Source organism: Pelodiscus sinensis, chromosome 32, assembly GCF_049634645.1.
Source record: "Pelodiscus sinensis isolate JC-2024 chromosome 32, ASM4963464v1, whole genome shotgun sequence".
Classification (NCBI taxonomy): Eukaryota; Metazoa; Chordata; order Testudines; family Trionychidae; genus Pelodiscus; species Pelodiscus sinensis.
In genome coordinates this window covers 1847359-1861316 of record NC_134742.1, presented here as the reverse complement: position 1 = coordinate 1861316, position 13958 = coordinate 1847359, and the positions used below count along the sequence as shown (strand labels likewise).

General features: G+C 55.7%; 1 protein-coding gene and 1 long non-coding RNA gene across 5 annotated transcripts in view; one reads left to right on the top strand and one right to left on the bottom strand.

The window, feature by feature from the left end:
- Window positions 1–500: 500 nt before the first annotated feature.
- Window positions 501–13958, bottom strand: part of LOC102449337 (butyrophilin subfamily 1 member A1-like) — a 32099-nt gene continuing 18641 nt past the window's right edge. For 2 of the 4 annotated variants that reach the window (XM_075913609.1, XM_075913610.1), the window contains 9 exons: window positions 11035–11139; window positions 9078–9425; window positions 7979–8260; window positions 6502–6618; window positions 5598–5618; window positions 4326–4346; window positions 3374–3394; window positions 3266–3292; window positions 501–3153 (listed from right to left, as the gene is read on the bottom strand). In XM_075913609.1, the coding sequence (XP_075769724.1) occupies window positions 2456–3153; window positions 3266–3292; window positions 3374–3394; window positions 4326–4346; window positions 5598–5618; window positions 6502–6618; window positions 7979–8260; window positions 9078–9425; window positions 11035–11139 (1640 nt within the window). In that variant the 3' untranslated portion in view covers window positions 501–2455. Of the gene's footprint in view, window positions 3154–3265; window positions 3293–3373; window positions 3395–4325; window positions 4347–5597; window positions 5619–6501; window positions 6619–7978; window positions 8261–9077; window positions 9426–11034; window positions 11140–12709; window positions 12935–13958 lie in introns of those variants that run through there. The other 2 variants (XM_075913615.1, XM_075913611.1) reach the window with 2 other exon arrangements.
- LOC142823193 (uncharacterized) lies at window positions 11138–12941 on the top strand. The gene is made up of 2 exons (XR_012898492.1): window positions 11138–11751; window positions 12647–12941. It is a non-coding gene; the product is annotated as an uncharacterized LOC142823193 (long non-coding RNA).

The window sequence follows — 13958 nt, the reverse complement described above, 5'->3', positions numbered from 1 at the left end:
TTAACCTCCGCTTCCTCCCTGGCCCGACACGTTTATAGCGGGGAACCCGTGGGGTTTGGGCGGGGCGGGGCTTTTCCGAGAGAGGCATGTCCCCTGAATGTCTTATGTCTACATCTAAAAACTTGAAAAACACCGACCAGTCCTGCAGCACCGTAGAGACTGACAGCACATGGTGGTGGACTCATGAGCTGTCATGGGTACCGCCCACTGCCTCAGCGCTGCGAGACTATTGGTGGGTTTTCCAGTCACACACGAATTCAGCTGCTCCTCTGAAGCTTTTATACACTTAAAAACGGCAGGGGAAATGTTCCGACTTTCCCCAAATGTGTCGTTTCCAGCGTATGTGTGAAAAGCGAGAAATGTAACGGAACGCTCCATTGGTTTGCAAAATGACAAATCGGGTCTATACGACTGCAATCCAGAATGCATTTTTTCAATGTGTCGTGGCTGCAATTTCCAGCCTCCTGCGGCCGAAGGGGTAGAAATCGATGCGACCCAGCATCATTTGAAAGGGGCACAGCCTGGCTGGGTCTCCCAAACCATCCCTGTGTCTCTCCGCCAGGGCGCCTGGACTTTTCACCCTGATCCCTGTGTTCATCCACCAAGCCAGGGTGTGTACACCCCCGGCTGTAACGCACGTCCCCAGGCAAAGCTAACGCCAAGTGTTTCAGACAGCTGGTGGGGGCGGCATTTATTAAATTAACCCGTGTCCCAGGTACAGCCTTCTCCTACGCCGTCCCATGGCAAAGTGAGGCACAAATCGCACCGCCCCGTTTTTGTGCCTGTAAAAAAACTTCTCAAACAGTGATATTATGACAGTTTGGGGGACGAGATTTATTTGGATTCTTTCTTTAAAGCTAACTCCAATGAGCAGTCACCACAGTGCATCTGCTGCAGAAATCTCCCCCGCACCCCAGCAAGGACTGGGAGAAACTGACCATGAGACTGTACTTCCCATGGCCTCTGCCTGCTTGGGTGTCCAACCAGTGCTAGGCACAGTTGTCCATTCCCCTGCTTCAGGCTCACAAAGCGTTCCCTGGCTGGCCACCCCATCCCCTCCCTTTTTTACACTCAGCCCAGGACTCCTCACGGCTCTCCCCTGGGCTTTGCCGTACCCGGCAGCCCTCTCTGGACAGCCGCCTGCTTTCCCCAGGCACCTCTCTGCTTCAGGGACACATATTTTGCTTTGCCAGCCAGTCCTGGACCAGTTCTGTCCCACCTCTGCGAGTGCCCGTGAGTCCGGCCACGCCTGGGGGCCCAGAACCGCCCGCAAGGCCTCAGGCCAGCCTGGGGGAAACACCGGAGCATTTCACTCTCTCCGCCTGCCTCGCAACCTCCAAGAGAAATAAAAATACAACCCCTGGGACCCAGAGAAGGGTCGCACCTCAGGGAAGAGGCTGCCACCAGCCTGTGACTGGGCTCCTCCCTCCAATTAATCCCCCCTCCAATCAGTTCCTTCCTTGGCACTGTGCGACCGGTACCTCTGCCTCCATTTCTAGCTAAAAGAAGGAAACTCAGGGAGCCCGGCAGAAAGGTGTAGTAAAAACTAAGTGTGCTTCTTCCCCTTCCATTGCTTAAGCTCGAAACAGCACGTATCATTTAGCTGAGCGCGCATGCCTTAGAAGCTGCTAAACTTTCTGCCAGGGAACCCGAGTAAACTTGCAGTGACCAATCGCGTTGCGACACGCTGCCCAGACGGAATGTGAAATCTATAAAAGTTTCAGCTCAGGCGATGCTCAAGGTCGACCTTGCTTTGAGCACTGCGCTCCTCGGCCGAACTTGTTTGCAAACAATAAAATGGAGTTGGACCCAGCCTGAAAGTGGGACTCGCTTCTTGAGGCAAATTGAATGAGCCTCCAGGGGACGAAACGAGCAATTTATGCACCAAAGGGGATTTGCTCTCCCGGCTGCAGCAAGTGGAGTCCGAAAGGCGGGCCCACAGGCAGCGGGTAAGGCAGGCGAGGGAAACGGCCTCCACTGCCCGGCCACGTGGCTCCCCGGTGGCCAGGGAAGGTTGGGGCCAAAAAGGAGGTCGGGTTGTACCCTGCAGCAGCCCTGACCCTCAGCTGGGGTTGAGAAGGGGGAAAGGTTGAAGGGGCGTGGTCTCAGGGAAGGGGAGTGGCTTCAGAGGGAAGGGGCGGAGCTTTTGCTGCCTTCCCCAGTTGGGCCGTCACCCGCCGCACACGACTGGGGCCGCTCAGGCCGAGGAAGTGCCCGCGAGGGACCCAGCACCCTGGAGTGACTCAGACCAGCTGGGGGAGAACATCGATGCCGGACACGCGACTCCAGCCACGAGAATTCCCTTCCTGCCGACGAGGAGCCATCAGCGATTGAGAGGGTCCTCGCTAGACCTGCTCAATCACACGCCAGAAGATCGACCTCCACAGCCTCGATTTCTCCAGGAGTGCAGATCAGAGCGGAGCTGCCAGCCAGTTTGGGCAGAGCCAGGCCAGCGCTAGCGGGGACCACTTGGGGTGTTCCCAGCCTCGCTGGAGCAGAGAGGTGTCTCCTCCTCCCTCCCCTCTGCCTCAGCCCGGCCGGACGAATCTCTCGGCTCTCCCTGCTGAGCTCCTCTCTCCTCACTGCGTCCACTGGCTGTGTTGGGATCCCCTCCAGCCTGGGCCAGGACTGGGCAGATGGTCAGAGGCTCCGCGTTGGTGCCCTCAGGACGGAGACCAAGATAGAAATACGGGCGGAGCGTCCCAGAGAAGGTGTCGGTGAAGGTGAAGAGTCGGGACCTGTCAGTCACATTGTAAAACGAGACCTTGCCTGCCTCGTAGTCCAGGAAAACCCCCACCCGGCTGGGCCTGGCGCTCACGGGGAGAGGAGTCGGGGTGGAGGTGAAGGCCTTGTAACCCCCGTCCTTCAGCCACACGACCCAGTATCCGTCCCCAGGTGAGTGTGTGATCTCCACCTTCCTGCTCACCGATTCCCTACAAACCCCCAGAGTCCATCTCGGCTTGTCCCCCACCTCCACCTCCCAGTAACCCCTCCCGCCCGCGAACCCCTCGGCGCCCAGCACACAGACAGCATGGTCAAATCTCTCGGGGGTGTCGGGCAGATCCTGCCGCGTGTCTCCGAGTCTCACGCTTTTCCGATCCTCAGACAGGACGAGTTCGGGATGAGCCGTGTCTGGATCCAGCATCACGTCCACTGGGGAGAGAATCACAGAGTCAGGGCCGGGGGCAGAGGCGGGATCTCCCATCCCCCACTGGCGTTTGTGTAACTGCCCGGGGTGGCTACAATCCCAGGGGCTGGACAGTACCTGCGCAGAGCTGGGCGCATCTCCACCCTGCAACCGAACAGAGAGAGGGGTGAGTCGCCCCAAGACAGTCACACAAGGGCTGTAAAGGGCAGGGGGGAGGGAACTTACCGAGCTCGGCCTGGAGTTTGCCTGGAAACCAAACAGAGAAAGGAGTCCGTTATCCTGCAGAAAGGAAGCGAGTCCCAAAGACCCTCCCGCAGGGAAGTCCCAGTCCTGAGATTGAGCCTGGACGGGGCTGCATTCTCAGCCAGACCCTAGCCCAGAGTCCTGCCTGCCCACAGTGGCCAATGCCAGGTGTATTAAGTTCTCTTTTAAACCCTGTTACAGACCTAGCCTTCCTAACCTCCTCCGGCGAGGAGTTCCACAGATTGACAATGCGCTGGATGAAGCACTCCCTTTTCTTTGTTTTAAACCTGCTGCCCATTCATTTCATTGGGTGACCCCTAGTTCTTCCATTACGGGAAAAAGTCAATCACTTTTCCTTATTCACTTTCTCCACACCACTCATGATTTTATAGACCTGTATCCTATCCCCCCTTCGTCTCTTCTTTTCCAAACAGAGAAGTCCCCGTCTCTTTAATCTCTCCTCATATGGGACCCGTTCCAAACCCCGCAGCATCTTAGTTGCCCTTCTCTGAACCTTTTCTAAGGCCAAAATATCTTTTTTGAGATGAGACCACATCTATCCGCAGGATTCAAGCTGTGGGTGTCCCATGGATTTTTATAACGGCAATAAGATATTCTCAATCCCTTTTTTAATGACTCCCAAAATCCTGTTTGCTTTTTTGCCTGCTGCTTCGCACTGCGTGGACGTCTTAGAGAACTATCCACTGTGATTCCAAGATCTCTTGCCTGATTAATTGTAGCTAAATTAGCCCCCATCCTATTGTATGTCTAGTTGGGGATATTTTTTCCCATGTGCCATTTACCGTCCATGAGGGGAGGGGTGATTCTTCTCCACTCTGCAACCAAACGCAGAGAGAGGGGTGGGTCGCCCGGAGTGGGAGACAGAGTCACACAGGGGCTGTGCGGGGCGAGGGGAAAGAGGAAGGTAACTTACTGTGCACCTCCTTGAGTTTGCCTGGAAACCAAACAGAGAAAGGAGTCCCGTTATCCAGCAGAAAGGAAGCGAATCCCGAAGACCCTCCCGCAGGGACGTGCCAGTCCTGAGATTGAGCCTGGACGGGGCTGTGTGATCAGCCAGACCCCAGCACCTCCCGGGCAGCGCAGGACTGGGCAGGGGATGAAAATCAGGACCCACCCAGCCACCGGGCCAGGGCTAAGGGGATCCCTCCGCAACTGGACAGTGTTAACCCCGTGAAGCCAGGAGAAAGGAGCACAAAGTAACAGAACAACATCCAGACGGGGTCAGACCCAAGTGTCCTGGCTACCCACAGTGGCCAGGGCCAGGTGCCCGAGAGCGAGTGAACAGAACAGGGAATGATCAAGTGACCTCTCTCCTGCCGTCCATCTCCACCCTCTGCCCGACGCTGGGGACACCATTCCTTACCCAGCCTGGCTAATAGCCATTAATGAACCTAACCTCCGTGAATGTATCTAGTTCTCTTTTAAACCCTGTTATAGTCCTAGCCTTCCCAACCTCCTCCGGCGAGGAGTTCCACAGGTTGACTGCAGTTTGTGAAGAAGAACTTCCTTTTCTTTGTTTTAAACCTGCTGCCCATTAGTTTCATTGGGTGACCCCTAGTTCTTCTATTACGGGAACAAGTCAATTACTTTTCCTTATTCACTTTCTCCACACCACTCATGATTTTATAGACCTGTATCCTATCCCCCCTTAGTCTCCTCTTTTCCAAGCTGAAAAGTCCCCGTCTCTTTGTTCTCTCCTCATAGGGGACCCGTTCCAAACCCCTCCACATTTTAGTTACCCTTCTCTGAACCTTTTCTAATCCCAAAATATCTTTTTTGAGACGAGACCACATCTGTATGCAGTACTCCAGATGTGGGCCTCCCATGGATTTATATAAAGGCAATAAGCTATTCCCCGTCTTATTCTCTCTCCCTTTTCTAATGATTCCTAACATCCTGTTTGCTTTTTTGCCTGCCGCTGCGCACTGCCTGGACGTCTTCAGAGAACTAGTCATGATGACGCCAAGATCTCTTTCCTGATTAGTTGTCGCTAAATTAGTCCCCATCGTATTGTATGTCTAGTTGGGGATATTTTTTCCTATGTGCCATTTACAGACTATGAGGGGTGGGGTGATTCTTATCCACCCTGCAACCAAACACAGAGAGAGGGGTGGGTCGCCCCGAGTGGGAGACAGAGTCACACGAGAGCTGCACGTGGTGGGGGGGAAGGAGGGAGGGAACTTACCAAGCTGTGCCTGGAGTTTGCCTGGAAACAAAACAGGGAAACGAGTCCCGTTATCCTGTAGAGAGGACGCGAGTCCCAAAGACCCTCCCGCAGGGAAATCCGAACCCTTAGATTCAGCTTGGATGGGGCTGCGTTCTCAGCCAGACCCCAGCACCTCCCGGGCAACGCAAGAATCAGCACAGGACAAAAATCAGGACCCATCCAGCTAGCTGACCTGAGACAAGAGGAGCCCTCCGCAACTGGCCAGTGTTAACCCCGTGAAGCCAGGAACAAGGCCGTGGGGTGAGGTGCAGGATGGGAATTCACAGGCTAAAATGGAAGCTGAAGGGGGAATCGCCAGGGTTCAAAATCAATCCCAGGGCATGGAAACCTGGAGATTCAGCTGAGAAAACCCTCGGGGGGGGATTTTCCCAGCTGCCTTGGGGGTCCCACAGCCAGTGCCCGGTAATTTCAGCAAGACTTGCGGATTCACACCCCTGGGGCAGTTTTGAAATGGGGATGTCAGCGAGTACTGGATGACCCACTGCCCCCACCTCGCTGCCGCTGTGTCAGATGCAGCAAGGGGGGGAGAGGAGGAGCCAGTGCGGGGGGGGGGGGGGGGGTCTGGTTTCAAAGCTGTCTGCACTCCTGGCTCCTAATTTAAACTGCAGAGCTGCAGCAGCACCACTGCGAGCCAGGGCTGAGGAAGCCTTCCCGTATCGACTCATCATGAGAGCTGAAGGGTGAAACCACTTGACACAACTCAGTTCAGACTTTCAGCTCCCTCTTCCCCCTCAGCCCGGCTCCCCCTGCCTGCAGCTCCTCCGGACTTTGAATCAGAGCCCCTCATCGTGATATCTCTACTTTGGGATTTGTTTTTAAATCCCTCTCACTAACTCCCCTGCCAACCCCCTCCTCACGTCACCTTTCGCTCGGTGCTGCCTCCAGGAGCAGTAACTGGCCAGAGGGATGAGAACAAACACAATAGCCAGGGTCACCCCCATGGCCACCATCCAAGGCTTGAACCTCAGGAAAAACAGCTCTGCAAGAGAAAGGGTCATGCTGTGACTAAGGCTGTGTCTACACTGCAGTTTTTGCAGAAAAACTTCACTTTCGTCCACACTGCAATCGGATTCTTTTGGAAAAAAATTGAAAGACCCAGAGAGGTTTTTCCAACGTTGATAACCCTCTTTCTATGAGGAAGAAGTCTTTTTCCAAAAGCGCTCTTTCGGAGAAAGGCGTGTGTGGATGAGCAAGAAGGAGTTCTTTCGGATGAAGAGGGAAGAGGAAAAAGCACACGGGCTCTGGTGGCCACTCCGCCCATAGCGATCACAGCTGACATGCTAGAGAGCGTCCATTCAGTGTGAACGCTCCCTTTCAAAAAAGCAGATCATTTTTTCAATGCGCTTTTGGCTGTTTAGATGCTCTTTTTCAGAGGGCACTCTGAGGCTGTGTCTACACTGGGCCACTTATTCCAGAAAATCAGCCGCTTTTCTGGAATAAGCTGCGAGCTGTCTACACTGGCCCTTGAATTTCTGGAAAAGCAACGGTGCTCTACTGTACAAAATCAGCCGCTATTCCGGAAAAACTATTCTGCTCCCGCTCGGGCATAAGTCCTTATTCCGGAACACTGTTCCGGAAAAGGGCCAGTGTAGACAGCCCAGTAGTCTTTTCCGGAAAAAAGCCCCGATCGCGAAAATGGCAATCGGGGCTCTTTTCCGGAAAAGTGCGTCTACATTGGCCACAGACACTTTTCCGGAAAAAGGTTTTTTCCGGAAAAGCAGCCTGCCAAGGTAGATGCTCCTTTTCCGGAAAACCTGAAAATGGAATAGTATTCCCTTTTAAGCAGTTCCGGAAATTCATGCCAGTGTAGACGTAGCCTGGGTGTGTCTAGACCAGTGGTCCCCAATGTTTACCTGTGTCTAGACTGCCACCATGTTCTTTCAACAGTAAATTGAAAGGACGTGGCAGTTTTTTCGACCATGGAGAACCTCGTTTTATGAGGAATGATGCCTTTTTTCGAAAGTGCTCTTTCGAAAGTGCTGGTTGTCGTCTAAATGCTCTTTTTCGAAAGATACTTTCGAAAAAGCCTCTTTCAAAAGAGACTTGCAGTCTAGACTTAGCCTAAGTGGCTAATCTATCGGGAGAGTTAGCACAAACTCAACTGTCTGCCCTGGATTTTATACAGCTCTCTGCCTTCATCCAGTAAGCCTGGTCTAAGTCACCAGACTATGAATTATGGCGCAGGCACATCCAAAGCAAACTCCTATTGCTCAGAATTTCTCAAGAAGTTCTCTGCACTTTGAAGGCTCAGCCCAAGAAACAGGACACACAATGGTCAATACTCAGCCAGCGTCTCCGGCATCTTTGTCTACCTCCGGGCGCCATGGACGGGCACTGACCTGCTATGGAAACCGCCGACTCTCTCTCCTGGTTGAGACGGGGGTTCCGGACCCGGCAGGACACTTTCCGGCTGGACCGTTCCGTTAAAACGATGGCAATCTCTGTCCCAAACAGGCCCCCCGCCTCCTGGGAGCTGCTTTCCGAGGCTGATGGCAGGCGCTGCCCCTGCTGATCTCTCCACTCAACCTGGGGCTCGGGGAACCATCCGGAGGATCGACACACCAGCCGGACCCCTCCGTCCTGATGTCCCTCCACCGCGATGTCAGGAACAGAGCCCAAATCTACAGAAGAAATAAAAGAACTTGTGATAATCCCACAGTGCCCAGTGCTCACCCACAGCTTCATTATCCTTCCTGTGTGAGCAAAAGCCATTTCCTGTTCAGCTAAGGACTGACTGTGGGTCAGCGAGTGGGGCTCATCAAGTTAACCTGGGCAGGTGCCGGTGTCGTAGGGTTCTTAACGCCAGGGCTGTTCTCTGCACACACGTGTTCCCGTTTGGTTCAAGTGGCTCGGATCACCCGGCCCAAACCGCTCTCGAATCAAGAAGGACCCAGCTCCGGCAAAATCCCAGAGCGCAGAAGTGCAGGGAACGAATAGTTCGTACCCAGCAGGGCTGGGAGGGGTTGTCAGAGTGGGAGGGGGAAGGGATTGCGACAGGCAGAAGAAACACAGGTGGCGGGGGAGTCCAGTGTTACGATGTGCATCCAGCTACAATGCAAAACAAGCAACACCTGGCCGCTTAAAATGTATTGCCATCATGAATATGTAAATAAACTAATTCCCACCGTGAATATGCAAGTTTCTGTGCCAACTCCTAGCCACACAGCAACTATCAGAGAGAGTAAAGGCAGGGGGGAGGGGGTGACGCTGAACAACCATGGGGCAACCGAGGGGCCTAGCTGAGTGTTCTCAGGCCTGGGGACTATTCCTGCCTCTGCCCACTGACAAGATGAGTGGCCTTGGGCAATGCACATCACCACTTCCTGCCTCAGTTTCCCATCTGTAAAATGGGGAGAATGAAGTAAAGTTCTCGCTCAACACAGGGACAATTCAAGCATAAGTTGGGGTTTTAAGAGTTTAGGAAACAATTTTACTGACCTGCCACCTCCAGTTCCAATAAAGCATCCTCATAAAAGACACTGAACTGGAACAAACACGTGTACTGCCCCTCGTCGGAGGGCCGGACATCGCGTATTCTCAGGGAAACTTTCCCGTCGGTGATGTTGTCTTTCAAGAGCTCCGTTCTCCCTCGGTACTCCGGCATCTGCTCTCCGAACTGGTCCTGCCCGTCGCGGTACACATGCACAGCTGCAGTGAACTGGGATCGGGACCATCTCACCTCCATGCTCTCGGCGCTCATCCGGGGGGAGAGGTGGCAGGACAGGACGGCCTCCCCACCCAGGGAGGCGGCGATAGGGCGCTCAGGACCCCTCACTGTGAACTGTGCTGGGAAACGGACAAGGAGAAAACTTTCAGAGGCTAGTCTGTGTCGGCACAAACAACGGGGAGTCCTGCGGCACCTTGAAGCCCCTGAGCAGTTCACATCCAGCTTTTATACCCAAACGCTTTTGTTTTCTTGGGCTTCTGGGATCTGGTCTAATGCAGTTCATGCAATTCTCCCTGGGCTGGTACTTCCCTGGAGCTGTTACTTGTCCCACCCCTCAGGGATTGTGAATGGCACAATGGAAAAAATAAAACACGGCAGATTGGAAAAAAGAATCCCAACTCGACATGCGATGGGATGGAGACTAATTTGGCTACTCAAGGGAGATCTTGGAGTCACTGTGGATAGCTCTCTGCAAACATCTACTCCATGTGCAGCGGCCGTCAAAAAAGCAGACAACAATAGGAATAATTAAAAACAGGATAGAGAATAAGACAGAGAATATCTTATTGCTTCTGTATAAATCCATGGGACTCCCACAGCTTGAATCTGCATGCAGACGTGGGCGCCTCGTCTCCAAAAATCTCTCTTGGCGTTGGAAAAAGTTCAGAAAAGGGCAACAGAAATGCTGAGGGGTTTGGAACAGGTCCCATATGAAGACAGATTAAAAAGACGGGGACTTTTCAGTTTAGAAAAGCGGAGACTGAGGGGGGATAGGAGAGAGGTCTATAAAATCATGAGTGGTGTTAAAAAAGTGAATAAGGAAATGTGATTGACTTGTTCCCATAATATAAGGACTAGGGGTCGTCCAATGAAATGAACAGGCAGCAGGTTAAAACAAACAAAAGGAAGTTTTTTTTCCACACAGTGCACAGTCAACCTGTGGAACTCCTCGCCGGAGGATGTGACGACCAGGACTTTAGGGTTCAAAAATGACCTAGATAAATTCATGGAGATTTGGTCCATCAATGGCTGAGTCAGGATAGGCAGGGATAGTGGCCCTAGCCTGTTTGTCAGAGGCTGGGAATGGGCGACGGGGGTAGGAATTACGTGAGGATTCCCTGGTCTGTTCTATCCCTCTAGGGCACCTGCTTTGGCCACCGTGGGCAGACAGGACACTGGGCTGGATGGGCCTTTGGTCCAACCCAGCTGGGCTGCTCTGATGTTGCGAAATTCTGAAGCGGATGGGGGGGCCCTCCCCCATGACACATGTTGCTATCCCAACCCTGAAAAGGTACCTGGAAACATTCATAGGGACCACTGATGGAGGGGGACAGCCTAGGAAAGACTCCGTCTGGAACAGTATTTGGGGGGAGAAATATTAGTTACATAATTAACGAGGCTCTGTTTTTGTGGAAGAGGCTTTTGCGCATTTTTTTCAGGAAGAACGGCTCTTGCAGAAGAAGGAGTTTTTGCACAAAAAGGAGCCTCATTACTTATGCAAATGAGGCACGGTGATATTCCATACTTTGCCTCATTTGCGTATTTCTTGTGCAAAATGGGGGCAGTGTCGACATAGCCTCAATGGAGAGAGGCCTATAAAATCAGGACTGGTGTGGAGAAAGCGACGAAGTAAAACTGATTGACTTGTTCCCATAACAAGTCCGTGTCCTTGGCAGGGTTGAGCAGACAGGGATATCCACCCGGCGAGGACGAGGCCGGAGCACCTACCTGGGACCAGCCTGGGAGCCCACAGCAGGAGGCAGAGCGTGAGGTAGCCGGGCAGCGCGGAGCCAGGGGGGGATGCGGGATCCTTCCCCGTCATCGTCGCTGGGTCTGGGGGAACAGGAGCAACAACAAACCAGCGGGCGAGTGAGGGGGAGGCAGCGACAGCCCCTCGGCCGCTTGAATCTCCCGGCCCGGCCCATGGCTCAGTGATGCGACCACTAGCGCACTGCCCGGTACCCACAGACCCAGAGCAGAGGGGCCGTTGGATCCTCTACTCTGCTCTGTGCCCTTGGCATCGCCGCTGCTTTGGGGAAGGAATCGCTTCTCTCTGGGGTGGGGCCGCCGGGCCCGGGTGTCTGAGCTGAAAAGGACACGGGGACAAGTAAGGTGGTGCGCCCCAGTTCCCCGCTCTGGCAAAGAGACGGCCGGCGCAGCAGGGGTGCAGGTGGGACACTCCCAGATGGGCTTCCGGCAGCTCCCAAGGCTCCTGCAGGCCGGCTGTGTCGGCAGCCCCGTGCGCCGCACCAGAACCGCAGAGTCACTAAGCACTAGACGGGAAGGGACCTCGAGGTCAGAGCAGGGGGCCGGGAGAAGAGTCGCGGGTGCAATTTTTCCTTTGACTTGCCGCATGCAGCTCACCAGCCGCCGGTCGGCCACCCCTGATCTAGGTGTGGCTAGAACTGCTGGGCTTGCTCCGGTAGCGATGTGGATCCAGAGCAGGTGCGTTTGTCGGGGCCTCCTTTGCATTTTGAATTCGGAGAAATCCGAGCCTTACAAATCTGCGGATTGAACCGTTCCCTTCCCCTCCCTCCTTCTGATCGTTCTTTGTTTTAACGGCACCCTCCTGCGCCGGAATGAAATTCGATGGAACCAACCCGCAGACACGTACTGGCCCGCCACTGAGTTTTTTCTGCTTCTCGGCTGCCAGGTGTGAAATCCCCCTCACTTTCTGCAGTCGCTGCCCGTCCCCCCGGAGTTTCACCCTGGGAAACCGGTGCCTGGGGGTTTCTGCGGCAGCGAGCCAGAGTTCTGGGGACTCCCCCCGGGCTGGCAGGAGGGTCTTGTGGCCTTTTCACGCAAGAGCCGTAACTCCAAAAGGAGTTATTCCTCGTGGGGACAGGACGAACCCTCCCCGCTACAGCCCTGTCCTGCCGACTGACTTGCGCAAAAACGCGCCTGAGGTGTGGCCGCCCCGCTGGGTTTTGCGCAAAAGCCTTGTAGTGCAGACACAGCCTGAGAAAGCGAAGTGACTTTCACCCCGGCTGTGTCCAGATTTGGCGCCCAGCGTGTAGACAGGATCCGGGGAACCAGAAGGGCCGAGGAACACGCGGCCAAGGCAGGCTTTGGCAGCTCCTTCCCTGGGTTTAGACACAAGCAACCCTGCGCCGTGGCAGGGGTGGGGCGAAGGCCCCTGAGGTCCCTTCCCGCCCTGCGGCTCCATGTGTCAAACAGAAAACACACAGGGGACAGCTCAGCCCGGGGGCCGGATAAGACTCCGGATGCAGGTTTCGGTTCGAATGTGGAGAACCCGGACAACTGAAGGGCGAGGAGCCGGGAGAAACAATTTTATCGGCTCTGCTTTTATGGGGCCACCTGATCCCCCCCCCCCAAACAGGCTCAGTCTGGCGAGAAGGAGGCAGAGGGGGAATTGCATTTCAGAACGACGGGGGAGACTTACCAAGGTCCCCGCGTGAGTGTCCAGACCTGCCCCCCTTCCCAGGGCATTCTGCCCCGGCTGAGATGGCGACCGGCGGTGGGGAGCAGCAGCAGGAAGGCGCAGGCCGAGCGCGGGTACAAAGGTAACACTAGGAGCAGCCGTTTATTGAGCGGCCGAGGGGAGGGGTGTCCCATGGCGCCTCTGGGGTCAGAGTCTCCGCTCTAGGGCCCATCGCTGACCTGTGTTCTGGTGGGAAAGGAAAATGAAACCTCCACGGACGACGGTTCCAGACCCCAGGGGGAAAGCGACACGGGGGGGGGGGGGAATCTTTTTCAGGCCGGGGGCCACAGGCCCACTGAAAAATCAGGGGGGGCCGCACCCAAGTGAGAAACAAACCCAGCAGGCGGGTCCCCCCGGGCCTTGCTGCCCTTCCTTCGCTCCTACAGTCCCGGGGGGAGGGGGGGAGAAAGGGGATGCTGGGTCCAGCCCCCTCAGGAAGCCGCAGGGAGATTCAGCCACCGAGTTTGAAAGTCGTTTGAGCCCTGGGCAGGCGGGGAGGCAGCTGCCGGGGACTGGAGGCTGCAGCAGCCTGTCGTGTGGGGCACGGAGCAGCCCTCGGCTCGGCCCCCACAGCCTGGGGTCCTGTCAGCCGCACGACTCCCCCTCGTCCCCAGCTCCCTCCACACAGGAAACAACCTCCTGCCATGTCCCCCCCAACTTCCCACCCGCCCTGACACAGACGCACCCCTGGGAGCAGCGGGCTGGCTGGCGGGGAGGGGAGCCGGATCGGGCCCTGTCCATGCAGCTGGAGGGGGATCTGGAGGGGTCTGACCCGAGAAAGGGGGGGTCTCTGGCAGGGTGGGGGCTGAGGTCCGGGTGGCTGAAGTTGCCCAGCGAGCCGGGACCTGCTCCCATCCGCACGTGCGACCGGTAGCGACACCCTAACCTGGCCGGGCACTAGGGACGTGCAGGGGAGCCTGTGACCAGTGAGCGTGGGGTGACCGAGGCGCTGGCCAGTTCACCGGTGTCTGAGCCCAGCCGGCTGGGGGGAGACGGGTCGGGCAGGGCTGAGCCTGGGGCAGCCAGCGGGACCCTGCCACCAGGGGTCCAACTTGCCCGGGGCAGGCCAGCAGGGACCCCACCCCCGCCCCAGCGGCCCAGGCGGTTCCGGGTTCAATTTAGCCAATTCACATGTTAACCGTGGAAACGCTCTTTCCCGCCCCCACTCGGCAGTTTTAGCCGCAGCGATCCCCCAAGTGCCGGGTTCCTG